Source organism: Mustelus asterias, chromosome 8 (assembly GCF_964213995.1).
Source record: "Mustelus asterias chromosome 8, sMusAst1.hap1.1, whole genome shotgun sequence".
NCBI lineage: Eukaryota > Metazoa > Chordata > Chondrichthyes > Carcharhiniformes > Triakidae > Mustelus > Mustelus asterias.
In genome coordinates, this window is record NC_135808.1 from 102,841,511 (window position 1) to 102,869,369 (window position 27,859).

At 43.5% G+C, this 27,859-nt stretch overlaps 2 protein-coding genes across 17 annotated transcripts in view; one reads left to right on the forward strand and one right to left on the reverse strand.

The window, feature by feature from the left end:
• Window positions 1-2,496: 2,496 nt before the first annotated feature.
• On the reverse strand, window positions 2,497-27,384 carry LOC144497768 (uncharacterized). Its single transcript, XM_078219207.1, has 5 exons — window positions 27,298-27,384; window positions 20,328-20,464; window positions 10,006-10,066; window positions 7,028-7,055; window positions 2,497-3,468 (listed from the first exon to the last, which is right to left on the reverse strand). The coding sequence occupies exons 1-5, from the start codon at window positions 27,382-27,384 to the stop codon at window positions 3,416-3,418; spliced, it is 366 nt and encodes a 121-aa protein (XP_078075333.1). The 3' UTR covers window positions 2,497-3,415.
• gpbp1l1 (GC-rich promoter binding protein 1-like 1) overlaps window positions 25,862-27,859 on the forward strand; it is a 64,390-nt gene continuing 62,392 nt past the window's right edge. For 3 of the 16 annotated variants that reach the window (XM_078218629.1, XM_078218618.1, XM_078218627.1), the window contains exon 1: window positions 25,904-26,154. The gene's annotated coding sequence lies outside the window, so the exon portion shown is untranslated. Of the gene's footprint in view, window positions 26,155-27,859 lie in introns of all 16 variants that reach the window. The other 13 variants (XM_078218620.1, XM_078218614.1, XM_078218619.1 and 10 more) reach the window with 10 other exon arrangements.

A 27,859-nucleotide genomic window follows, 5' to 3' on the forward strand; every position in this document is an offset into this window, starting at 1 on the left:
ACTGGAGCGGGTCCAGCGGAGATTCACACGGATGATCCCAGGAATGGTAGGCCTGACATACGATGAACGTCTGAGGATCGTGGGATTATATTCATTGGAGTTTAGGAGGTTGAGGGGAGATCTGATAGAGACTTACAAGATAATGAACGGCTTAGATAGGATGGACGTAGGGAAGTTGTTTCCATTAGCAGGGGAGACTAGGACGCGGGGGCACAGCCTTAGAATAAAAGGGAGTCACTTTAGAACAGAGATGAGGAGAAATTTCTTCAGCCAGAGAGTGGTAGGTCTGTGGAATTCATTGCCACAGAGGGCTGTGGAGGCCGAGACGTTGAGCGTCTTCAAGACAGAAATTGATAAATTCTTGATTTCTCGAGGAATTAAGGGCTATGGGGAGAGAGCGGGTAAATGGAGTTGAAATCAACCATGATTGAATGGTGGAGTGGACTCGATGGGCCGAATGGCCTTACTTCCGCTCCTATGTCTTATGGTCTTAATGCAGAAGGTTATGGGGATAGGGCAGGGGGATGGGCAAGATGCTTCTGCTGTATTACCTTGCAGCATGACATTGTTCCTTAAAATAGCCACTCATTTCTTACATAAGTCTCTGTTTAGTTTAGTGCCAAGTGTGAGCTTCATTGAGCTGATATTGCCAAATAAATAAAGCAATAGGAAACTCATGGGCCCAGAGTTCTCTAGCACAATGCCCATCATTAATCATAGCCCTGACCTGACCTACATTGTCATCCATAACAAACTGACAATCTCAGGAGGTCGATCTGTTAAGCGCTTGATATTAAATTAGATGGTATTATTTGTTGATACAGAACGTAGCATGTCACTTTTTAGTGATATTCATCAAAATCTTTGGTCTTGGATTCAGCAGGACAGCCCTCAAAAAAACTACCAACTGTCATGGGGAAACAGCAGTTTATACCACACGAGTTGGAAGTGCTGATAAGTTGGCAGGTGGATTCTGGTTGAAAGAGACGTGGATATGATCCATTGCTTCTTGTTACCATGAAGAGATAACACAAGTGGGATTCTCCACCAACAAACGAGCAATGTGATCTATAAACTTTAATGCTAGTGTGGTGCCAGGTCCAAAGGGCATTCATCACAGTGATTGGTGGATTGCATCAAACAGCAAGTCCCTCTGCCTGAACCCAATCAGCCTATGCTGGTAAAATTAAAAAATTGGACAATACCTCAAACAATTTTGATTGTACGAAGAATTACATTCTTAAAACTTAATTTTCAGTGTATGTTGGACTTGTGGTGTGGCTTACTTACAGATGCTAGAAGCCACATATGTTCATAGAAACATGGAAGATAGGAGTAGAGAGAGGCCATTTGGCCCTTTGAGCCTGCTCCACCATTCATTACGATCATGACTGATCATCCAACTCAATTGCCTAATCCTGTTTTTCCCCCATAACCTTTGATCTAATTTGCCCCAAGTGCTATATCCAGACACCTCTTGAATACATTCAATGTTTTGGCATCAACTACTTCCTGTGGTAATGAATTCCATAGGCTCACCATTATTTGGGTGAAGAAATGTCTCCTCACCTCCATCCTAAATTAATCCTCAGACTGTGACCCCTGGTTCGATCCTCCCTGCCTCTACCCTGTCTCGTCCTGTTAGAATTTTAAGTCTCAGATTTCTCTCCCCCCTCCCCACTCATTCGTCTGAACTCCAGCGAAAACAATCCTAACCTAATCAATCTCTCCTCCTACATCAGTCGCGCCATCCCTGGAATCAGCCTGGTAAACCTTCGCTGCACTCCCTTGAGAGCAAGAACATCCTTCCTCAGAAAAGGAGACCAAAGCTGCACACAATACTCTAGGTGTGGCCTCACCAAGGCCCTGTATAATTACAACACATCCCTGCTCCTATACTCAAAATCACTCGCAATTAAGGCCAACATGCCATTGGCCTTCTTTAGCGCCTGCTGCAGTGACTGGTGCACAAGGACACCCAGGTCCTGCTGCACACTCCCGTCTCCCAATTTACAGCCACACAGGTAGTAATCTGCCTTCTGTTCACACAAGGTCCTGTCTTTTGCAGACAGAAGGATCATGTCCACACATTACACTAAATGAAAGTTCAGGCAAAGTCATTCCCTGGTTCATTATTTAGGGCAAGGCCTTGACAAGTCCACTCACCGATTAACCAGCACTGTCTTCTCGTGCAATATAACGATTGCTTCCCTCGTTACTGTTTGTAATTTCTTGCGGGCTATCCTGATGAACGCAAGACTTTCAGCAATATGTCAGGTTAACCGCCTAACTGGTTCATGTCCAGTTATGTGGCAAACAATCAAACCTTGTACACATAAACATTCTGCTACTATATGCGCATCTGCAAATATTGGCCAGGCTGTAACTTACATTGAACCAGTTTGCTTAAAACAGCGAGCAATAAATCCCTTTAACCATGTGAAATTATAGCCAGTAATAAAGAAACCAATTGATAAACTTTGACAAAGACCTCTGTTCAACATTCGCTTTTGTTATTTTTTTCTTTGCTAGGTCACAATATTGACAATACTTTACATGATCAGTTTAAAGAAAAAACAAAACACATAAGGAATAACGTACAAGTTAATTCAAGATCTTTTCAATGGTTAGATTTTCAAAAAGGTGACAGTCATGAATTAGTTGTTTGTGTACACTCCACATTCTTTTATTACACGTTGAAAACAAAATGTACTCACTGCCACTACCCAATTTTTTAAAAAGTCAACTTCTATGATTTTATTTTCTATCTGACACCAGCTTTTTCACAGGATATGTATTTTTGATCACCATTGTGGCAACTAAGGAGAATGTTGCTACCACAGTTAGCACTGTTCGAAGAGCTCTGAACCAACTTGGATAACCTGGGAGTAAGGCTAAGTCATAATGCAATGCTATGCCGAGACCCATGATGATCAGAATTGCTGCTTCAGTCAGATTATCGTGGAACAGTAGGGCTATCCATGCTAGCAAGGAAGGAACAACACTATTTCCTAGATTCAACCAGTCAGGTTTTGCTGGGCTGCTGTCTGGAATTGAAAATCCCCAACGTGCTCCTCCAAGGAAAGAAAGAATTGTTGCTCCATATGCAATTTGGGCAAAAGCTAGTTCAGGGAAATATGTCTCTGTTATGGCCATTATGAGAGGAGCTGATACAAAAGGAATTAATCCACCAAAGCCAAGGTAGAGGGCAGGTTTGGGACTGTTCTTCAGTTCTCTGAAATCGTATCTTATTAAGTCTAATTCACGTTTCTCTGGTTCCTCCACTTTCTTTATCTTGAATGTTTGACAGGACATGTGAAAACAGCTTGTCTGAGTCCAGAGAGATGTAGATCTTTGCAAGTACTTGATGTTTTGATGTGTCATAAATTTCCTTTGCGGACAAGAGTTCAATAAGTTATAGGACGTGATATTTCTTGATTCCTTTGGAAACTGTGATAATTTTTGAACCTGTAGTATAGAATAACAATTATTAATACAATGCATATGTGTAACATACACTGTACCCAGAGTTTATATTAGCTTCAGGAAGCTACAATTCTGTAAACATTGCCAGATATACTGGTGTCCTGAACACACAAAAATGTAACACAATCAATAATGTGACTTATATTGGTGTTCTGGGAGGGCTGGATAGTTTAGCTGGCCAGTGTATGAATCAGATTAATGCCATCAGCACATGTTTGATTCCTGTTCTGGTTGAGGTAGACTCGAGAACTATTCCTGAAAGTGGACAGCAATGACAAATGACCACTGACAAAACGCTGCCAAGAAAATGGCTCAAGATAAAGCATCAGTGACAGTGAACCAAGGACCTACCTTCAGGCAGAGCACACTTGAATTAATTAGTGCTGTAAAGTAAGGTGTGCAGAAGGAGGCGTGAAAATTTAGTTTGTAGAGGATCTACAAACTAAATTTTCAAAGATACATTTTTTTTCTTGTGTGAGTAGGGCGAGGAACTATTCAGATTCCTAACCATGACAAATTAAATTGAAAGAAATGGACTTGGTGACAAATAAAATTATACAATGCTATATCTCAGGTCTTCTGCACTTCGATTCAATGAGATTCAAATGATTGGGTTGTCAGATTTACTGACTTACAAGTTCTGCTTACATTTGACCTGGATGCTGCATTATGTCAAAACATACATTAACAAGATAGGAGCAAGTGTTTTTCCATGCACACCATAAAGCAACATTAGATTGTTGCATGTACTATACTAGCATACAGCTCCATGATAAACAAGTTGTTGCTCATGTTTCAGCCCAACGTGCCATCCCACATTAAATGGCAAACAAATTACTTGTTCCAATAGAGTGTGATTCTTAAACACCTCCAACTGACTAGTTTAAGAGCAGGATGGGTTCGCCTTTCCCCATCATTCCTACCCTCCTGTTGAAAGTGCTAACCTTTAATGGACCATGACTACGTAGATGAGACACTTATCTCACCCAAATGATCATTCTTCATGTATAAATCAACATCACAAGCTTGTCAGATTCTGCCTTTATTTGATATCAACACACATACACGTTTTACTGTTAGTCACAAAATGTCAATCAGGAACAAATTTCTAACTGTTTTCACTCCATTACTCAGACCAAAGTCAGAGCCCTAAATGCCAAACTGGTTATCTCAGTATTTGGGATCTTTGTGAGGTTGCATGGTTTTTGATTTAATTTACTGTCAAATGTATTAGTACACAGTGAAAAGTATTGTTTCTTGCGCTATACAGACAAAGCATATCATTCATAGAGAAGAAAATGAGAGAGTGCAGAATGTAGTGTTACACTCATAGCTAGGGTGTAGAGAAAGATCAACTTCATGCGAGGTAAGTCCATTCAAATCTCTGTTGGCAGCAGGGAAGAAAGAAGCTGTTCTTTAGTCGATTGGTACGTGATCTCAAACTTTTGTATCTTTTTCCTGACAGAAGAAAGTGTTAGAGAGTATGTCCAGGGTGCGTGGGGTCCTTAATTATGCTGGCTGCTTTGCCGAGGCAGAGCGAAATGTAGACAGTGTTAATGGATGGGAAGCTGGTTTGCGTGATGGATTGGACTACATTCATGACCTTTTGTAGTTTGTTTACACACGGGGCAGTGTGTTTGCAATTAAGTACACAGGCCACCAGTGGTTGTATAATTCTCTATTCCAAGTGATCTATATTTTGTGATCATCCAGTTTGGTAGGAATAACAACAAAATGGACTATTATTTAAATGTTAAAAAATTGCAGCATGCTGCTATGCAGAGGGACCTGGGTATCCTTGTGCAAGAATCACAAGGAGTTGGTTTGCAGGTAATTAAGAAGGCAAATGGAATTTTGTCCTTCATTGCTAGAGGGATGGAGTTTAAAAACAGCGGAGTTATGTTGCAGCTGTATAAGGTGCTGGTGAGGCCACACCTGGAGTACTGTGTATAGTTTTGGTGTCCTTACTTGAGAAAGGATATACTGGCACTGGAGGGGGTGCAGACGAGATTCACTAGGTTGATTCCGGAGTTGAGGGTTGGCTTATGAGGAGAGACTGACTAGACTGGAGCTATACTCATTGGAATTCAGAAGAACGAGGGGAGATCTTATAGAAACATGCAAGATTACGAAGGGAATAGATAAGATAGAAGCAGGGAAGTTGCTTCCACTGGCAGGTGAAACTAGAACTAGGGGGCATGGCCTCAAAATAAGGTGGAGCAGATTTAGGACTGAGTTGAAGAGGAACTTCTTCACACAAGGGGTTATGAATCTGTGGAATTCCCTGCCCAGTGAAGCAGTTGAAGCTACCTCATTGAATGTTTTTAAGGCAAGGATAGATACATTTTTGAACAGTGAAGGAATTAACGGCTATTGTGAGTGGGCGGGTAAGTGGAGCTGAGTCCACGAAAAGATCAGCCATGATCTTGTTGAATGGCGGAGCAGGCTCAAGGGGCCAGATGGCCTACTCCTGCTCCGAGTTACTATGTTCTTAGATTTACAAGTCAGTTTTCACGTTTTCTGTCAATGATACTCAACTTTCTGCTACCCCTGATTCTACTATTGCTATCAAGCTGTGATCGGCAAGACAGTTGACATTCTGTTCAACTCCCACGAGAAACTCTGCAGCACAGGCATTAATTTCATTTCATAGAATCCTTACAGTGCAGAAGAAGCCATTCGGGTCATCGAGTCTGCTCCGATCACAATCCCACCCAGGCCTTATCCCCATAACCCCATGCATTTACCCTAGCTAGTCCCCCGGACACTAAGGGGCAATTTATCATGGCCAACCCACAGATCTCTGGACTGTGGGAGGAAACCGGAGCACCCAGAGGAAACCCACGCAGACATTTCACTAAATGTTTGCTTCAAGCTGGATCCACAAAGATTTTAAAATCCTTACAATAGTTTCTCAAAACATTGTAGTTCGATTGCTCTAAAGCCATGTAATCATCTTCCAACCTGCAGCTCAACTATTGTGGCAAAGCTTGTATCCACCATGGCAATACAACCTGAGATTCTTTCCCCAAACTTATTTACCATGCTACATCTTTCACTGCATTCTAAAGCCTCCTAGAAATCTGCCTTCAGCTGCACTTCTGACTTCCCAAAGAGTTCCACTTTAGGCTTGATATTCCCTGAAGTAGCTGCTGAATGCTTGTTACATAAAAGGCAGTTTGTAAGATTAAGTTATTGCTGCTGGTTCTTGAGATGGTTCTCTTGCCCAGAGATAATCAAATTTTCCTTTGGGTAATAGGGAGCAATAAAAAAATAAATCACAACAAAGCCCTCTCATTCTGTGACATGCACTTACTGAGGAATTTCTGCCTGTGATTTGTTCTGAACAAGTATTTCTCACTCCATTGATGACTTCAGAAGTTCCTGCCGTTGCAACTATTTTACTCGCGCCTCACCCCATCACATCCCAGTATTCGCATTTTTATTATTGGTTGAAATCTTTTGTACTGAACTGAATCAGCCATGTACTGTGGCTATTAACAGCTGGTTAAAAACTGGAATTCGGAGGTGAATAACTCACCTCTGACTTCCCAAAGACTGTCCACCATCTGCAAAACACAAGTTAGGAATGTCAGAGGTTTACAGCATAGAAACAGGCCCTTCGGCCCAACTTGTCCATGTCGCCCCTTTTTTTAACCCCCAAGCTAGTCCCAACGACCTGTGTTTGGCCCATTTCCCTCTATACCCATCATACCCATGTAACTGTCTAAACACTTTTTAAAAGCCAAAATTGTACCCGCCTCTACTACTACCTCTGGCAGCTTGTTCCAGTAAGAAGTCTCACAACACCAGGTTAAAGTCCAACAGGTTTATTTGGTAGCAAATACCATAAGCTTTCGGAGCACAGCTCCTTCGTCAGATGGAGTGGATATCTGTTCTCCAACAGTGCACAGACACAGAAATCTCTTCCTGTGGGGGAGCACTTCAGCAGTCACGGGCATTCAGCCTTGGATCTTCAGGTAAGCGTTCTCCAAGGCGACCTTCACGACACACGACAGCGCAGAGTCGCTGAGCAGAAACTGATAGCCAAGTTCCGCACACATGAGGACGGCCTAAACCGGGATGTTGGATTTATGTCACATTATCAGTAACCCCCACAGCTTTCCCCCTGATCTTGCAGAATCTCACTAGCTGTTCTGTCTGGAGACAATACACATCTCTTTAACCTGTGTTGAATGCTCCCTCCACCCACATTATCTGTACCTTTAAGACCTGGCTGGCTGTAGAGATTTGCATTCTAATTAGTATTCTGTAACTTGATTTCTGTGTCTGTGCACTGTTGGAGAACAGATATCCACTCCATCTGATGAGGGAGCTGTGCTCCGAAAGCTTATGGTATTTGCTACCAAATAAACCTGTTGGACTTTAACCTGGTGTTGTGAGACTTCTTACTGTGCTTAGCCCAGTCCAACACCGGCATCTCCACATCATGACTACCAGCTTGTTCCAGACACTCACCACCTTGTGTGAGAAAAAATTGCCCCTCTGGACCCTTTTGTATTTCCCCCCTCTCACTTTAAACCTATGCCCTCTAGTTTTAGACTCCCCTACCTTTCGGATAAAATATTGACTATCTAGCTGATCTATGCCCCTCATTATTCTATAAACCTCTATAAGATCACCCCTAAGCGTCCTACGCTCCAGAGAAAAAAGTCCCAGTCTATCCAGCTTCTTATAATTCAAACCATCAAGTCCCGGTTGTAAATCTTTTCTGCACTCTTTCTAGTTTAATAATATCCTTTCCATAATAGGGTGGTCAGAACTGTACACAGTATTCCAAGTGTGGCCGTACCAATGTCTTGTACAACTTCATGTTCAATGTTCTGACCAATCAAACCAAGCATATCGAATGTCTTCTTCATCACTCTGTCCATCTGTGACTCCACTTTCAAGGAGCTATGAACCTGTACCCCTAGATCTCGTTGTTCTGTAACTCTCCCCAACGCCCTACCATTAACTGAGTAAGTCCTGCCCTGGTTCGATCAACCAAAATGCATTACCTCGCATTTATCCAAATTAAACTCCATTTGCCATTCGTCAGCCCACTGACCCAAGATCCCGTTGCAATCTTCACTGTCCACTATGCTACCAATCTTGGTGTCATCTGCAAACTTACTAACCATGCCTACTATGTGATGTAATATTCTCCATTTGTCTGGATGAGAGCAGTTTCAACAAATTGGGGTGGCACAGTGGTTAGCACTGCTGCCTCACAGCACCAGGGACCCGGGTTGAATTCCGGCCTCAGGTGACTGTGTGGCGTTTGCACATTCTCCCTGTGTTGTGTGGATTTCCTCCCACAGTCCAAAGATGTACAGGTTAGGTTGATTGGCAATGCTAAATTGACCCTAGTGTCAGAGGATTAGCAGGGCAAATATGCGGGGTAATGGGGATAGGGCCTGGGTGGGATTGCTGGCAGTGTAGACTCGATGGGCCGAATGGCTTCCGGCACTGTAGGGATTTTAAGAAGAAGCTCAACACCATCCAGGACAAAGCAGCCTGCTTGATTGACCTTCAACAATAACTCCCTCCACTGCTGATGCACAGTGATAGCAATGAGTACCACCTCCAAGATGCACTGCAGCAACTCACCAATGTTCCTTCAACAGCACCTTCCAAACCCCCAATCTCTACCACCTAGGACAAGGGCAGCAGATACTTGGGAATACCATCACCTACAAGTTCCTCTCCAAGCCACACACCATCCTGACATGGAACAATATTGCCATTTCTTCACTGTCACTGGGTCAAAAATCCCAGAACTCGCTTCTTAACAGCATTGTGGGTATATGCACCAGGTGTACGGCAGTGTTTGAAGATGTCTCAGCACCACCTTCTCAACAGTAATTGGGGATGGCCATAAAACATCCCGTGAAAGAATAAAAACACTCCTAAAAAGAATGAACCATATGCTTTTAGATTGTTGAGTGTCTTGATTTTGATTTATCAGCAGTTAGAATTAAAATACAGATTTATATTTGTCTTTTGAACATGCCTTTATCAAAGTGGAGTTATTATAGGAATCCAGGTGACTTCCAATAGTACTCAAGGGCGGCACTGTGGCAAAGTGGCTAGCATTGTTGCCTCATAGCGCCAGGGACTCAGGTTTGATTCCGGCCTTGGTCACTGTGTGGAACTTGCATGTTCTCCCCATGTCTGCATGGACTGCCTCTGCGTGCTCCGGTTTCCTCCCACATTCCAAAGATGCGGGTTAGGTTGATTGGCCATGCTAAAATTGACCCTATTGTTATGAGGATTAGCAGGGTAAATGTATGGGGTTACGTGAATCAGGCCTGGGTGAGATTGTGGTCAGTACAGACTCAATGGGCCGAATGGTCTCCTTCTGTACTGCGGAGATTCTATGATTCCATATTGACTTAAGCTCTCTTGGGCTACATTGTCTTGACTTTTATTTTTACAATGCAACACTTAGGGTGCTCTCAAATCTAGTTTGTGTAGTTTCAACAAGTATATTCTTTAAGCATGTTTGACACTTACTTTGCTAGTTATTTGAAAGCATCGCCTCATCAAAAAGGGAAACATCTTGAGGGCAGGCCACCTGCAAAAAAAAGAAATAAAATTTTAAAATAAGCCTTTGTAATTGACTATCAATACAGTTAAGGTGTAAGTAAGAGAATGTTTTGGAATTGAATTAAATCAGGTAGGTACAACCTGGTGGCCTTTCATCCCTGATAATAATCATTAATTTAAATTCAATCATGTTTGGCCCAAAAACAGTTTGAATTTAGATATTTGTAATGCGGTCACTACTTGTCAAGTAAAAAATATATTCCCTGTTCTTTCATTCTCAGCTTTGTAATTAACTGCCTGTGTGCTGTTTCCCCATTTCCAATTCTTAAGTTTTATTTTGAAAATGTTGTTTTGATGCTAGTTTGGAATTATTATTTTGTACTGAACTCCCCTGATGGGAACAACACAGAGGACCATTCAAGCAACATTACAGATATAACTACAAACATATCTTAATGAGGAAGTTCTATCCAAAAGTCAATTTACCAACATTATAATGTCTTCCTCATTCTTAAAATGAAAGCATCTCTACAAAGTGCTGAAACATGTCTGGGTGATGACAGCAGATGTCAAAATAGATAGAAATGTTAGCCTCGGGGCAGCATTTTAGTAAATACTGGAAGACTCTCATGATGGCATTCTTACTCTTGCCGTTCTTGTAAAATGTTGAATGACAGAAGCCTCCATTCCCTATGTGCATTCAATTCACAGTTGTAAAGCCCGAAGCAGCTGGATCGCTGTTGCAAGCAAACATTAAATTTGCAAATGACATCAGTGTTTGCACAAAGACTGTTATCTTGAGAACTCCTGCAGCACGTAGATTGTGCATTTAAACAGCAGCTACTGGTCTCATTTGCTCATTTATATTTCCTGGCTTCAACTGTAATTCTCAATTCAGTCTGTTGCCTCGGGTAAAAAAGTTGTGGGTTCAAGTCCTACATGAGAGACTTGAGCACACAACCCCGGTTGGCACCTCAAGTGCAATCCTGAGGGAGTACTGACTTTTGGATTAAACATTAAACTGTTGCCCCATCTGTCCTCTTCAGTGGACAATGCAGATCCCACGGCAGTATGCAAAGAATAGAAGCACAGGGAAGTTTTGGTGGGCAATGACTTGGCCAATGTTTATCCCTCAGCCATCATAGAATCCCTACAGTGCAGAAGGAGGCAATTCGGCCCATCAAGTCTGCACCGACCCTCCAAAGGAGCATTCTGCCTCGGCTCAGTCCCATCCTCGTAATACCGACATTGGATCAAGGCCAAGCCACTTAACCTGCACATTGTTGGACTGTGGGAGGAAACCAGAGCACCCAGAGGAAACCCATTCAGACACAGAGAATGTGCAAACTCCATACAGTCATCCAGAGCCAGAATTGAACCTGGGTCCCTGGGGTTGAGAGGCAGCAGTGCTAACCATTGTTGCTATATCTGTTCATTTATAATCTCAATCTCTCAGCTGGTTTGCACATTGTGGCCAAAATAGGTGCAACGTGCTAACAGGTAAACAATAGCCAAAGGGGATTGGGAGTCATTTATTTCCCACATCCCATGGCAACAGAACAAAATGCTCATTGAGTAATCAGCGTACTACAGCCATCAAACAATATCTAAAATATTGCAACTGCTGGAATAATACAAAAATCAAAAACGCTGGAAATACTCAGCATGTTGAGCAGCACACGAAGAGAGCAAAAGTTGATCCTTTGGACATTAATCTTTCCTCAGAACTAGAAGATATCAGTGGTTTGGTAGTATAAAACTTGTGTATCACTGAAAAAAAGAGACATGTCAAAGCTGTTTTGGACTCATCAGGATACTTCGCAAGAATACCCATGTCGGGGAAACAACAACTTTATACTGGATGAGAAGAGAGTGTTGATGGTTGGCAAGTGGACCCTGATTGGTAGGGGCATTGTTCTGTAGAATGCATCTATTCTTTGCAGACAGAAAGAACGGGTACACACATGGCGCCTGTTTCAGCTAAACAAAATAAGTGATAGTCATTCGCTCACTCATTCTTCAGGGCAGTGCGTTGATCAGATCAGAGTCAAGCTGCCTGGTTTAAATTTCAAACAATGTCTGGAGGTTAACTGTAAGTAACCATCAACTGGTCCATTCTTCATGTCTCTTTCAGCGATACAGGGATATATTCCTGGTGGACTGCATTTAAAAAGGAACAGAAAAGGAAAGGATCCAAAGTATACAATGATACCTTACGCAGAAAAATACATAGAATGACTTGGAAAGTACTTCAGTAGAGATGGTTAAATGGCAGAAATGATATCTGCATGAAGCAAAAAGAGGCACGGTGAAAGAGATACGAATGACATTGGATAATGTGTGAATGGATAGTTAGAAAAAGAAGCATAAAAGAGCAGGTCAACACTAAAGATGCAAACCGTTATTTTAAAAAATGGTTTGATTTGATTTATTGTCACATGTATTAGTATACAGTGAAAAGTATAGTTTCTTGCGCACTATACAGATAAAACATACCGTACATAGAGAAGGAAAGGAGGCAATGCAGAATGTAGTGTTACAGTCATAGCTAGGGTTTAGAGAAAGATCAACTTAGTGCGAGGTAAGTCCATTCAAAAGTCTGATAGCAGCAGGGAAGCAGCTGTTCTGGAGTCGGTTCGTTCATGACCTCAGACTTTTGTATCTTTTTCCCGATGGAAGAATGTGGAAGATAAAATGTCCGGGGTGCGTGGGGTCCTTAATTATGCTGGCTGCTTTGCCGAGGCAGCGGGAAGTGTAGACAGTGTCAATGGGCGGGAGGCTGGTTTGAGTGATGGACTGGGCTTTGTTCACGACACTTTGTAGTTCCTTGCAGTCTTGGGCAGAGCAGGAGCCAGACCAAGCTGTGATACAACCAGAAAGAATGCTTTCTATGGTGCATCTGTAAAAGTTGGTGAGAGTCGTAGCTGACATGCCAAATTTCCTTAGTCTTCTGAGAAAGTAGAGGCGTTGGTGGGCTTTCTTAACTGTAGTGTCGGCAGGTGCGGGACCAGGACAGGTTGTTGGTGATCTGGACACCTAGAAGCTCTCGACCATTTCCACTTCATCACCAGTGATGTAGACCGAGAATGTCCTCCACTACGCTTCCTGAAGTCGATGACAATCTCCTTTGTTTTGTTGACATCGAGGGAAAGATTGTCATCGCAGCAATTCACCAAATTCTCCATCTCTTTCTTGTACTCTGTCTCGTCATTGTTTGAGAGCCAACCCACTACAGTGGTGTCATCAGCAAACTTGAAAATGGGGTTGGAGGGGAATTTGGCCACACAGACATAGGTGTATAAGGCGTATAGTAAGGGGCCGAGTCACAGCCTTGTGGGGCACCAGTGTTGAGGATTATCATGGAGGAGTTGTTGTTGCCTATCCCTACTGATTGCAGTCTCCAGGTTAGGAAGTTCAGGATCCAGTCGCAGAGGGAGGAGCCGAGCCCCAGGCCACGGAATTTGGAGAGGAGTTTTGTAGGAATAATGGTGTTGAAGGCTGAGCTGTAGCGATAAATAGGAGTCTGACATCGGTGCCTTTGTTATCGAGGTGTTCCAGGGTTGAGTGCAGAGCCAGGGAGGTGGTGTCTGATGTGGCGGTAGGTGAATTGTATGGATCCAGGCAATCTGGGAGGCCGGAATTGATTCGTGCCATGACTAACCTTTCAAAGCACTTCATAATGATGGACGATAGTCATTAAGGCACACTGCCTGGCTTTGGAACCGGGATGACGGTCGTCTTTTGAAGCAGATAGGGACCACAGATTGATGTAAAGAGAGGTTGAAGATGTCTGCGAATACCCCTGCCAGCTGCAGGATCTGAGTGCTCGCCCGGGTATCCCATCCAGGCCAGTCGCTTTCCATGGGTTGACCTTCGAGAAGGCTGCTCTGACGTCTGCAATGGTGACCTTGGATACAGGTTTGTCCGAGGCTCCCAGGGTGGAGGGCGCGCTCTCGCTGACCTCTTGCTCAAAATGGACATAGAATACATTGAGCTCATTGGGGAGGGGTGTGTTGGTGGCGGCCATTTTACATGCCTTCATCTTGTAGCCTGTTATGTCTTGCAGACCTTGCCATAGTCGGTGGGGGGTCCATGCGGCTTGCTTGGGACTCTAACTTGGTCCAGTTCTGTCTTTTGGCATCTTTTATGGATCTCCTTAGATCATATCTGGCTTTTTTGTATAGTAAGTCGTCTCACAACACCAGGTTAAAGTCCAATAGGTTTATTTGGTAGCAAATACCATAAGCTTTCGGAGCGCTGCTCCTTCGTCAGATGAAGTGGAAATGTGTATGTACTGTGTTCACCCCAGTCCAACGCCGGCATCTCCACATCATTTTTTGTATAGGTCAGTGTTGCGTATCTTGAACGCGAACATTCTTGGGATGCGAACATTGACAATCCCTTGCCTTGAGCAGGACATGGTAAGCTACCTACAACTGAGTGTCTTCCTGGGCCATTTCAGAGGCCAGTTAAAAATCAACCACATTGATTTAGAGCTGGGGTCACTTATAAGCTCACAGAAACATAGAAACTAGAAGAAATAGGCCATTCGCCCTTCAAGCCTGCTCCAGCATTCATTTTGATCATGGCTGATCATCGAATTCAATATCCTGATCCCCCATTCCCCCCATATCCCTTTAGTCCCAAGAGCTATATCTAATTTCTTCTTGAAACTACACACAACACTCCAGCTGTGGCCTCACCAATGTCCTATACAATTGCAGCAAAATATCCCTATCCGCAAATCCTCTCATTATGAAGACCAGCATACCATTTGCCTTCTTTACTGCCTGCTGTACCTGCGTGCTTACTTTCAGCGACTGATGCACAAGTATTCCAAGGTCTCGCTGAGTATAAGAACATAAGAACATAAGAAATAGGAGCAGGAGTAGGCCATCTAGCCCCTCGAGCCTGCCCCGCCATTCAATAAGATCATGGCTGATCTGACGTGGATCAGTACCACTTACCCGCCTGATCCCCATAACCCTTAATTCCCTTACCGATCAGGAATCCATCCATCCGCGCTTTAAACATATTCAGCGAGGTAGCCTCCACCACCTCAGTGGGCAGAGAATTCCAGAGATTCACCACCCTCTGGGAGAAGAAGTTCCTCCTCAACTCTGTCTTAAACCGACCCCCCTTTATTTTGAGGCTGTGTCCTCTAGTTTTAACTTCCTTACTAAGTGGAAAGAATCTCTCCGCCTCCACCCTATCCAGCCCCCGCATTATCTTATAAGTCTCCATAAGATCCCCCCTCATCCTTCTAAACTCCAACGAGTACAAACCCAATCTCCTCAGCCTCTCCTCATAATCCAAACCCCTCATCTCCGGTATCAACCTGGTGAACCTTCTCTGCACTCCCTCCAATGCCAATATATCCTTCCTCATATAAGGGGACCAATACTGCACACTGTATTCCAGCTGCGGCCTCACCAATGCCCTGTACAGGTGCATCAAGACATCCCTGCTTTTATATTCTATCCCCTTCGCAATATAGGCCAACATCCCATTTGCCTTCTTGATCACCTGTTGTACCTGCAGACTGGGCTTTTGCGTCTCATGCACAAGGACCCCCAGGTCCCTTTGCACGGTAGCATGTTTTAATTTGTTTCCATTGAGATAGTAATCCCATTTGTTATTATTTCCTCCAAAGTGTATAACTTCGCATTTCTCAACGTTATACTCCATTTGCCATATCCTCGCCCACTCACTCAGCCTGTCCAAATCTCTCTGCAGATCTTCTCCGTCCTCCACACGATTCACTTTTCCACTTATCTTTGTGTCGTCTGCAAACTTCGTTACCCTACACTCCGTCCCCTCCTCCAGATCATCTATATAAATGGTAAATAGTTGCGGCCCGAGTACCGATCCCTGCGGCACGCCACTAGTTACCTTCCTCCAACCGGAAAAACACCCATTTATTCCGACTCTTTGCTTCCTGTCGGATAGCCAAGTATCCACCCTCTCAATTTACACCCATTTAAGTAATAATCCATCTTCCTATTATTGCTACCAAAATGGATAACTTCACATTTATCCACATTATACTGCATTTGCCATGCAGATGCCCACATACCCAGCCTGTCCAAATCACTCTGAAGCATCTCTGCATCCTCCTCACAGCTCACCCTCCCACCCAACTTTGTATCATCTGCAAATTTGGAGATAATACATTCAGTTCCCTCTTCTAAATCATTAATATATAATGTAAACAGTTGGGATCCTAGCACAGATCCCTGCAGAACCCCACTCGTCATTGACTGCCAATCAGAAAAAGACCCATTTATGCCAACTCTTTGCTTCCTATCTGCTAACCTGCTTTCTATCCATCTCAATACATCACCTGCAATCCCATGTGCTTTAACTTTGCATAGTAGTCTGTTATGTGAGACCTTGTCGAAAGCCTTTTGAAAGTCTGAATAAACCACATCTACTGGTTCTTCTCGGTCAACTCTACTAGTTACATCCTCAAAGAATTCCAATAGACTCGTCAAGCATGATTTCCCTTTTGTAAATCCATGCTGACTTTGTCTGATTATACCACTGCTTTCCAAATGCTGAGTTATGAAATCCTTGATAATAGTCCCTTTGCAACTTCCCCATCATCGACATTAAGCTCACTTGTCTATAGTTCCCGTTTTCTCTCGACCTCCCTTTTTGTATAGTGGGCTTACATTAGCTACCCTCCAATCTATAGGAACTATTCCAGAGAATTTTGGAAAATAACCACCAATGGATCTACTATTTCCAGGGCCACTTCCTTAAGTACTTTGGGATGAAGATTATCAGAGCCTGGAGATTTATCTAGCTTCAATCCCATCAATTTCCCCAAAACCATTTCTCTACTAATGCTGATTTCCTTTAGCTCCTCACTAAATATGTTTCTCTCAGCACTTCTGGCACATTATTCATTTCTGCCTTTGTGAAGACTAAAGCCAGGTACGAATTTAATTCCTCAGCCATTCCTTTATTCCGCATTATGAATTCTCCTATTTCTGACTGTAAAGGCCTACTTTTGTCATTCTTTTTCTCTTTACATACCTATAGAAACTTTTACAGTCTGTTTTTATGTTCCCCGTTAGCTTACTTTCATACTCTATTTTTCCTTCTTAATCAATCCCTTGCTGAATTTTAAACTGCTCCCAATCCTCAGGCCAATTTCTTTTTCTTGCCAATCCAAATGCTTCTTCCTTGAACTTGATACAATTTCTAATTTCCCTTGCAAGCCATAGTTTGGCTTCAATCCCCTTACCACTCTTGTGCCAAACAGGAATAAACAACTTCTGGTGTTCACCTATTTGTTCTTTAAATGCCTGCCATTGCCTGTCCACTGTCTTTCCTTTCAGTAATGTTTCCCAGTCCATCATGGCCCATTCATGCTTCATACCATCAAAGTTACCTTTATTGAGATTCAGGACCCTGGTCTCAGAATCATCTACATCACGATCCACCTTGATAAAATATTCTACCATATTATACATCATACTTTAACATTAACAATATACATTAACAATTTGGAGGAAGGAACTGAAGGCACTGTTGCTAAGTTTGCAGATGATACAAAGATATGTAGAGGGACAGGTAGTATTGAGGAAGCAGGGGGCTGCAAAAGGACTTGGACAGGTTAGGAGAGTGGGCAAAGAAGTGGCAGATAGAATACAATGCAGAAAAGTGTGAGGTAATGCACTTTGGAAGGAGAAATGGAGGCATAGACTATTTCCTAAATGGGAAAATGCTTAGGAAATCAGACACACAAAGGAACTTGGGAGTCATTGTTCAAGATTCTCTTGAGGTTAATATGCAGGTTCAGTCGGCACTTAGGAAGGCAAATGCAATGTTCGCATTCATGTCGACAGGGCTAGAATACAAGAGCAGGGATGTACTTCTGAGGCCGAATAAGGTTCTGGTCAGACCTCATTTGGAGCATTGTGAGCAGTTTTGGGCCCCATATCTAAGGAAGGATGTACTGGCCTTAGAAAGGGTCCAGACGAGGTTCACAAGAATGATCCCTGGAATGAAGAGCTTGTCGTATGAGGAACGGTTGAGGACTCTGGGTCTGTACTCGTTGGAGTTTAGAAAGATGAGGGGGAATCTTATTGAAACCTACAGGATACTGCAGGCCTGGCTAGAGTGGATGTGGACCTGATGTTTCCACGAGTAGGAAAAACTAGAACCAGAGGGCACAACCTCAGGCTAAAGGGGCAATCCTTTAAAACAGAGATGAGGAGGAATTTCTTCAGCCAGAGAGTGGTGAATCTGTGGAACTCTTTGCCGCAGAAGGCTGTGGAGGCCAGGTCATTGAGTGTCTTTAAGACAGAGATAGATAGGTTCTTGATTAATAAGGGGATCAGGGGTTATGGGGAAAAGACAGGGAAACGGGGATGAGAAAAATATCAGCCATGATTGAACAGCGGAGCAGACTCGATGGGCCGAGTGGCCTAATTCTGCTCCTACGTCTTATGATCTCGCGGATGCTCCACAGTGTCCCCAGCTGCTGCTCCAACTCCGAAACGCGGGCTTCCAGAAGCTGCAGCTGGAGACACTTGCTGCACACATGCTGGTCCCGGGCACTGGAAACATTCCATTACTACTGCAGCAGGGGAAGACCACACTTTGCTTTTACATTGCTTGTCCTCCTCACAGTGCCCTTTTTTTCTTGGTTAGAGGAGGAGGGAGGTAATAGTCTCAGAGGTAATTTCTGTGGTTTATAGTTTGTCAAGGTTATATTCAATAGTAACGAGGAGCAGGAAAGGAAGGCCTGAGAGAATTGGATATAATGTGAAACAAAACATCTTTCAAAAGTTTAATTTAAAGGGCTCAGACATGACAGGAGAGCTCCAAGCCGTGGTTAGCTCTTCGTGCTCCACGTTGGAGGCCAGGAATGTTTCCATATTATGGACAATACATTTAAGAATGACACCAATTACAGTGCCATTTGCACACATGGACAGACTTTAATGCTACTTTGATGATCGGAGGTGCATTTAATAGAAGGAATGGGGGACGGGGGGGACCGGAGAGAGGGGGGGGTGTTGAAACCTCCATCCCAATTCAATCCGTGGCTGGAAGGCCCATGCATGCACAGCCTTTCTGCCCTGCTGCCAATGAATGCCCTTAAATGGCAAGTAATGCCCATTTAAGGGCTCCATCCTACTACTGCTGATATTAACCGAGCAGGGGACATGCCATGCAGGTAACTTGACACACAAACCAATGTAGGATAGCCTACAGACTACCAGAAGGGTCCACCGTTCAAAGTGGTTGAGGGACCCCAACACTGGGACGGGAGTGGGGGGGCAGGGGGAGCGTGATGCACAAAGCCAACCTCTTGGCTTATTGCTGACCCCGTCTCTCCTGCAAATCCACCTGCCGCCACTCAGTTGTGGCCTGGGATCCAGTAACAATACTGGACCTCAGGTAAGTGTTGTACCGGTAGCAGGTACTGCCTCCCTGGTAGCATTGTCATTTAGAAGAACTGCTGAACTGTGATTTGCTATTAACTCTTGATATGGGGTCCTTGAGTGCTTAATTCAGCGGGCCTCTGCTGGAGGGGCTTCCACAGACTCTCCAGCATGCAGGCGAGAACCCCCATTCACTGATTAAATACTGCCCATAAGAATGGGGTTGTCTTCACTTTGCAAAGTGATAACCATTACACTGAGTCACCTTTTATCCAAAGAATGACACAACACTAACCCTAATTATTTGAAAAATATCACTTGGCCAAGTACAACATGAATGGATGTGACCGAACTAACTATGATCATGAACTATGACCTTACTTTAAAATTGACTTGTCAGACCAAACTTTTGGCTTCTGCCCTAATTCCTCATGCGGTTTTGTGTCATCATTTTTTTTGTTGATATTGTGGGCAGCACGGCGGCACAGTGGTTAGCACTGCTGCCTCACAGCACCAGGGACCCGGGTTTGATTCCTGGCTTGGGTCACAGTCTGTGCGGAGTCTGCACGTTCTCCCCGTGTCTGCGTGGGTTTCCTCCCACAGTCTGAAAGTCGTGCTGGTTAGGGTGCATTGACGATGCTGAATTTTCTCCCTCAGTGTAACCCGAACAGACGCCGGAGTGTGGCGACTAGGGGATTTTCACAGTAACTTCATTGCAGTGTTAATATAAACCTACTTGTGATACTAATAAATAAATTTTAAACTGTGAAACACCTCAGGGTCTTTACCAAAGATGCTAATACGTATATAGGAAAAAAAAACAAAGTTATTTTTGGAGGTGACTCTGAACAGGAACAGAAAGAGAATTGAAGAACAACACATGCTTACCTCCGCCGAGAAAACCGACAGAAACCCAGCAACAAATCCTGACTCCACACAAGCTTCAACCCAAATCCCTGACCCCTGGGGAGAACGGAAGTCAGTGGAACCTGAACAACCTTCTCTTCTGGGTCATCGCCATTCAGCTCCGGGTCGGGGAGCAAACAGGAAGTTGCTCTGCAATAAGAACTATGGCTGCTTTCAGTTTCTGCCACCTATGTGGGCGGCTGGGATTGACAGATAAAACAGGGAAGTGAGCTGGGTCAAATTACCACTTCTACGTTGGAGTTCAGGTGCTTCCCCAGGAAGGGGATAATGAACAGAAACATTATCCCGTTCTAGTTTTAGGTTAAACTGCTAGAAATAAACAAACCAGGTCTTTCAGTGTGATCAGTCGCCAGCCCAAAAATGTTGAAAGGTTTCACCCCCTCTCTGCCTGTTGCTGTACGAGTCCTTCATTTATATTTTCATTCCAGATTTTCAGCATCCTCAATATTTTTCCCCCTCTTGTCTTCAGTTTCATATTGACTACACTGGACTAGTAAGCAGTGGAGGGAGGAACCGATAGACCAGCAACAGTGTGTGGAGTTTTTGGAAAAATCACACAACTGGGGTCAAAACTTCACCTATAAAGCTCCATAACGTGGAAAAAGAGGCATAACATGAAAAGTGGTCATTTGACCCAGCTCACTTATCTGTTTCATCTGTCAATCCACCCTCCACATAGGTGACATTTGGGGATCGTAACCCACCAGGATTGATTTTGATTTGATTTGATTTGATTCATTATTGTCACACGTATTAACATACAGTGAAAAGTATTGTTTCTTGCATGCTATACAGACAGACCATACCATTGATAGAGAAGGAAACAAGAGAGTGCAGAATGTAGTGTTACAGTCATAGCTAGGGTAGAGAAAGATCAACTTAATGCAAGGTAAGTCCATTCAAACGTCTGACAGCAGCAGGGAAGAAGCTGTTCTTTAGTCGGTTGGTACAAGACCTCAGACTTTTGTATCTTTTTCCCGACGGAAGAAGGTGGAAGAGGGAATGTCCGCGGTGTGTGGAGTCCTTAATTATGCTGGCTGCTTTGCTGAGGCAGCGGGAAGTGTAGACAGAGTCAATGGATGGGAGGCTAGTTTGCATGATGGATTGGGCTACATTCACGACCTTTTGTAGTTCCTTGCGGTCTTGGGCAGAGCAGGAGCCATACCAAGCTGTGATACAACCAGAAAGAATGTTTTCTACAATGCATCTGTAAAAGTTGGTGAGAGTCTTAGATGTTATGCCAAATTTCCTGAGTCTTCTGAGAAAGTAGAGGTGTTGGTGGGCTTTCTTAATTATAGTGTCGGCATGGGGGGGACCAGGACAGGTTCTTGGTGATCTGGACACCTAAAAAGTTAACGCTCTCGACCCTTTCTACTTCATCCCTGTTGATGGAGACAGGGGCATGTTCTCCTTTATGCTTCCTGAAGTCGATGACAATCTCCTTCATTTTGTTGACATTGAGGGAGAGATTATTGTTGTCGCAGCAGTTCACCAGATTCTCTGTCTCATTTCTGTACTCTATCTCGTCATCGTTTGAGATCCGACCCACTATGGTGGTGTCGTCAGCAAACTTGAAAATTGAATTTGAGGGGAATTTGACCACACAGTCATAGGTGTATAAGGCGTATAGTAGGGGGCTGAGAACACAGCCTTGTGGGGCACCGGTGTTGAGAATGATCATGAATGAGGTGTTGTTGCCCATCCTTGCTGATTGTGTCTGTGAGTTAAGAAGTTCAGGATCCAATCGCTGAGGGACGTGCTGAGGCCCAGGCCACGGAGTTTGGAGATGAGTTTTGTGGGAATAATGGTGTTGAAGGCTGAGCTGTAATCAATAAATAGAAGTCTGACATAGGTTTCCTTTTATCTAGATATTCCAGGGTTGAATGCAGGGCCAAGGAGATGGCATCTGCTATGGACCTGTTGTGGCGATAGGCAAACTGTAGTGGATCCAGGTAGTCGGGGAGGCTGGAATTGATTTGTGCCATGACTAGCCTTTCGAATCACTTCATACCAATGGATGTCAGAGCCACCGGCCGATAGTCATTAAGGCACGCTGCTTAGTTTTTCTTAGGTACCGGGATGATGGTGGTCTTTTTCAAGCAGATAGGGACCTCAGATTGTTGTAAAGAGAGGTTGAAGATGTCTGTGAATACTCCCGCCAGCTGATCTGCACAGGATCTGAGTGCTCGTCCGGGTACCCATTCGGACCAGTCACTTTCCATGGGTTGACCTTCGAGAAAGCTGCTCTGACATCTGCAATGGTGACTCCCAGATACAGGTTTTTCCATGGTGGAGGGCATGCTCTCACTGACCCCTTGCTCAAAACAGACGTAGAATTCAAAGAGCTTATCAGGGAGAGGTGCGTTGGGAGCCGGTGATTTTACATGCCTTCATCTTGTAGCCTGTTATGTCTTGCAAATCTTGCCATAATTGGCGGGGGTTGGTGTGGCTAGCCTGGGACTCTCGCATGGTCAGGTGCTGCCTTTTGGCATCTTTGATGGATCTCCTTGGATCGTATCTGGCTTTCTTGTATAGATCAGGATTGGCCGGGAGTCTCCAGGAATTGAAGATCAATCTCCAGGACTGTGCGATGTATAATTTCAGGCAAAAAAAATAATCAGGACATTAAAAATGATTGTGTTTTTTAAAAAAAATCTTCACTTTACCAGACATAAAAATATTGAAAATGGGAGGAAAATGCTGTCTGGCTGGCAGTCAATCATTATCCAATTGGGTAATGACTCTTTTTTCCAACTGGCGTAGGAAGGCAATAAATCAGATGTATATGTTGGCCAACTAATGGCTGGAGCACAGGGCAAGTTGTGTAAAGAAACCTCATAGTTGGTGACCTTAATGCCATTCCATTCAGTTAATCAGCAATTTATTAAATCATTGGAGTCACATACAGGCTGAACCAGTTGGATTGCAAGCTTCCCTGCCTGAAAGTGCAGCGGTTTATTCAGCAAATGCAAAACAAATTCCTTCCTCCAAACAAAACCTTAATTTAAATTAATGCTATCAGAAACGTACAAGGATAGAATAGTTTAAAAACAAAGAGGAAATCAATAACCTTGTCATATATAGAGAGAATACATGATAGGTTTGATTATTTTGAGTTACAACCTGATGTCAAACAAGTCACATTTTAGAATTTAGATGTGTTATTTTAATCATAAATCCATCCCTGTGTACTACTGGTAATTATATGCTGGATTACTTAAAATGATTTTAGTTGTGAAAGATGCGAACTGATTTCATCACTATCCTGTGTAAAGTTCTTTTCTGTTTGTACAAGGTAAAAAATCTTTGACAGATAAAACAAAATCATGATTAAATCATTAAACCTTTGAAAGCTAGACATTAATATAATTCAACACACTTTCCATTGATAAAACGTAACAGCTTCAGTTGCGAGGTTACATGATTATGGTGAGCATTTAACTTCTGGTTCCAAGTGCAGAAAAACTACAGAAACTCTTGATGTTATTAAATATTTGTTGAAACACTGAATGATGTTCACAAACAAATTGAGTAAGAAAAATGTTACGATGATTTCAGGCTGGATTGCTTGCTGGAATGAAAGACGTGAAGCATGAAAAAAGTAGTTTGTGAAGTTGTTGCAGCTCACAATGGTTGGGAATGTAGGGCTGGAAGGGAAAATGGGCTTGTCGGTGCCTGTGGAGAAATTTGCAGCTTAAAATCTTAATTTCAATATGACGAGGAACAAAGATCTATTGTAAGTAAACGGATTCATAGGTAGGAGATGAGAGAGAGTTAAAAATGTAACCCATGAGAAATCCAAGGTTAGCAAAAATGGAAATATAAACTTGTGATAGAAGTGAGTCACATGGAAGTGGATCATGCTAAAATAGTGGAATTGTCCTGGTGATGGATAGTATCCAAAGCAGCAAAAAATTCCCCCATCCCACCCCCCCCAAAACATAATGCTGTGAGCACTCACCAGGTCAGGCAGCGACTGTGCTCCACGTACATTCAACCTGTACTCCCTGCCAAAAATAAAAAAAATGCTGGAAATACTGAACAAGTCAGGCAGAAAGGAGATTTGCCTTGACAAGTCATCAGAATTGATTCTTGGCTCCTCCACTCAATAAAGCGTGCTGCTGAAATAATGAAACAAAAAACACAGGTCCATTCCCAAGGGCATTGCTCAGTCCCCACCTCCACCATTCCTCAACAAATCTTGTTTTCAGGCAGGTATCACAGACAGAGCAAAACCATTTTGTCCCATAAATTTACTTTATTCATAAAATCTGTAAAAGCACATGACAAAACGTGAAAATTACAGGAAGTGCAATACAATTTGACTTGTCTCCATACAGTATGTTCCACTCAGGTGTCACTGTGCAATTGTAATAATCTTGATGTTTACAGAATACATCCCATCTGAGAGCAAAAACATTGCACATTGAAAAATTACAGAATAGAATTCAACTTTTCTCCATGCAGGCATGTTCCTCTTTTTTGAGGTGCCTCAATGCAATTTCATGACCCTCAATCTTCACGATACATGTTCCAGGTCAGGCATACTGCCTGAGGGGCACACTTCAAAGGTTTGCAGTCACAAAAGTCAGAAAATGCTGGAATAACTCAGCAGGTCTGACAGCATTTGTGGAGAGACAATGGAGCCAACATTTCGAGCCTGGATGACCCTTCAACCAGGCTGACAAAGGATCACCCAGACTTTATTTATTAGTGTCACAAGTAGGCTTACATTAACACTGCAATGAAGTTACTGTGAAAATCCCCTAGTCGCCACACTGCGGCGCCTGTTCGGGTACACTGATGTGGAGATGCCGGCGTTGGACTGGGGTAAACACAGTAAGAAGTTTAACAACACCAGGTTAAAGTCCAACAGGTTTATTTGGTAGCAAAAGCCACACAAGCTTTCGGAGCTCCAAGCCCCTTCTTCAGGTGAGTGGGTGCACTGCGGCAGACTTGAGCTTGGCCAATGCACCTAACCAGCACATCTTTCGACTGTGGGAGGAAACCGGAGCACCCAGAGGAAACCCACCTGGCTACTGGAAGAAGATGCACAGACAGTGACCCAAACCAGGAATCGACCCGAGGTCTCTCGCACTGTGAGGCAGCGGTGCTAACCACTGTGCAGCCCATACACAGACTCGAAACGTGGGCTCTTATTTTCTCGCCACAGATGCTGTCAGGCCTGCTGAGATTTTCCAGCATTTTCTGTTTCTTGTTTCAGATTCCAGCATCCGCAGTGTTTTGGCCTTTAAAATTTTGCAGCCTGCAGTAGTGTAACTTTGCAGTGTGTAGCACAGAGTTAAAAGAAGGGAGCTTGGCTGGATTGACTTCCCCACAACCATGTGTCTTAAGTAGTCTTAACAGGGATTGATACACACACACGCGCGACAACACAATGCTGGCTGATTGTGACGTCAGAGGGGAGGCGAACGGCACGTGACTCCCTCTTCCCTCCTCCACCCCCCCGATGGCGCGCGCGGACGTCTCCTTCCGTGTTTTGGTGGAATCCTTGCGCGCGTGCGCAAGGGAGGGAAGGAGCGCGCGGGAGGAGCGTCGAGCGCGAGCACTCGGAGAGGAGGCGGAGGAGGAAAAAAAACTGCGGAGCGGCAGCAGCAGCAGCAGCAGCAGCATTGGAGAGACCCATTATACACACACACAAAAAACAGCAATCCATTGGAAATACTTTGGGTTGACGCGCACGGCTCGAAAGAGAGAGAGAGAGCGGAGCTGGAAAGCAGTGCAGGGGAGGTTGAGGCTGAGTGTCCCCCCCCCCCCCCCCGTGGAGGTAAGTCGGCAGCCCAATGTTATTGCCCTGCAGCCTGCTTTGTCGCCATTTTGGCCCCAGTGTTTGTTGTTATTATCATCACCATCGTGGCTCCAGCAGCCGCCTTACCCCCCCCTCCTCTTACTAGTTGCTGGACTTGAGAACCAAATGTAAAATGTTAGCTGCAATAATATATGGTTATGTAACCTGTCTCTCGTTTGAGAAAGAGTTATGGTTGTTTTTTTTGTGTCATGACATTTGTTTTGTGGCCTTAAATTTGCATTTCTCTCGTTTGTTGGTCCACTGTTTATTTGTGTGTGTGGTGTGTATGGATTGGTGTTTTTGTTCAAACAAGCCATCAACGTTTAAGTCGTTCAGTGTGGTAATCTACTTTTGAGCAATTGTTTTTTCCCCCATGAGGCTCTCTCAAACGTGCCCACGACTTGCTTGTTGGTACTTTTATTATTGTGTTGTGGCTGGCAAGGCAACTTCAGAGTCCCCCTTTTTTTTCTTTCCGTCCCCCCCAAACGTATGAAATAATGCGAATAACACGCTTTGAGACGAGGCTGTCTGTTTTCTGCTTGCTTAACTACCCACCCACAGCTGCCATTTGTAGTCGTGTGGAATATCATCTCACACCCAAGGATACACTTTCCTCATGTGCGAAGGATCCTAAATCGTGCAAACTGTAATGTTATTAGATGTTTGTGCAGGGTGTCACAATTCACTGGGAACGCAGTCATGTTCGTTTACATTTGCTTGAGTTGCATTTAACTTATATTCACAAAGATCTTCGCACTTATTAGGACTTTGCTTTATTTGCTTTATTTTCCATTTCTATTACATCATTACATTTAATTTCAATTGAAAACCAATTGAATTAATTTCAATGTCCATCTCATTTTTAGCAACAGCATGAGCGTCAAGGGCAGACAATTTACTTTTGCATGTTCTGTTAAAACACAAACCAATTGTATTTCCAGTCATTTTTGAAATATTGGATCATCCTCTCTCCAATGGATTATTTAAAACTTGAGATTCAAATGAAGTTTTTTTTCATTCCAGGACCCATATTTTTAATCCAATTAAATTTTTGTGGGAAAAATTCAAAATAATTTGGATTTATCCATGGGCAACAACAGAATATTCTTCCTCAAAACGTACCTCGATTGTCAGTCCTATTTGTGCCCACTGTAACCTGTTCTGTTGGTTTAAAGAGCAGTCAGTCTTTTCTAACTCGGTCTTAATCATGTTGTCACTACTCACATTTCACAAGGGTATTCTTTCCCTTTTAAACCCACTCAGCAAAGCATGAAGAGGGTCTCTTCACATCTAAATACACAGAAACACTCTAATTCATCTTCCACGACAGTTTTTAGTTGCCCTACCTGATATTGTTGCCCTGGTGTCGCAGCAAATATTGCTATGGACATTTCCCACCATGAAGTACAAAGCATAGTGTGTGAATTGTAACTGGCGTATAGTGAGATCAGGAAACAGAACAGTCCTTCAGAACAGACATCTGATTAATCTTTTTAGGATGCAAATATGTTTACATGTTACATACACCTGGATATATCCCTAATGTATAATGCACATTTAATATAGGAGAGGAGTAGCAAAGCAGAGGATTTGGGACACAGTTCCTGGTTGTAGTGTGATGGAATCCATGATATGCGGGACCGGTGGGTGGCATATGCAAGTTGTCTGAATAGATAAGATGTCT

Bases quoted from the DNA above. Each gene is read 5' to 3' on its own strand.
- LOC144497768 (XM_078219207.1), bottom strand. From the start codon at position 27,384: ATGATTAAGACCGAGTTAGAAAAGACTGACTGCTCTTTAAACCAACAG. The intron at 10,067-20,327 runs GTAAGCATGTGT...TTTTTTTTGCAG, and splicing joins TGTCGGTTTTCTCGGCGGAG to GTGGCCTGCCCTCAAGATGT. The intron at 3,469-7,027 runs GTGAGTTATTCA...TCTATACTACAG, and splicing joins CAGTCTTTGGGAAGTCAGAG to GTTCAAAAATTATCACAGTT.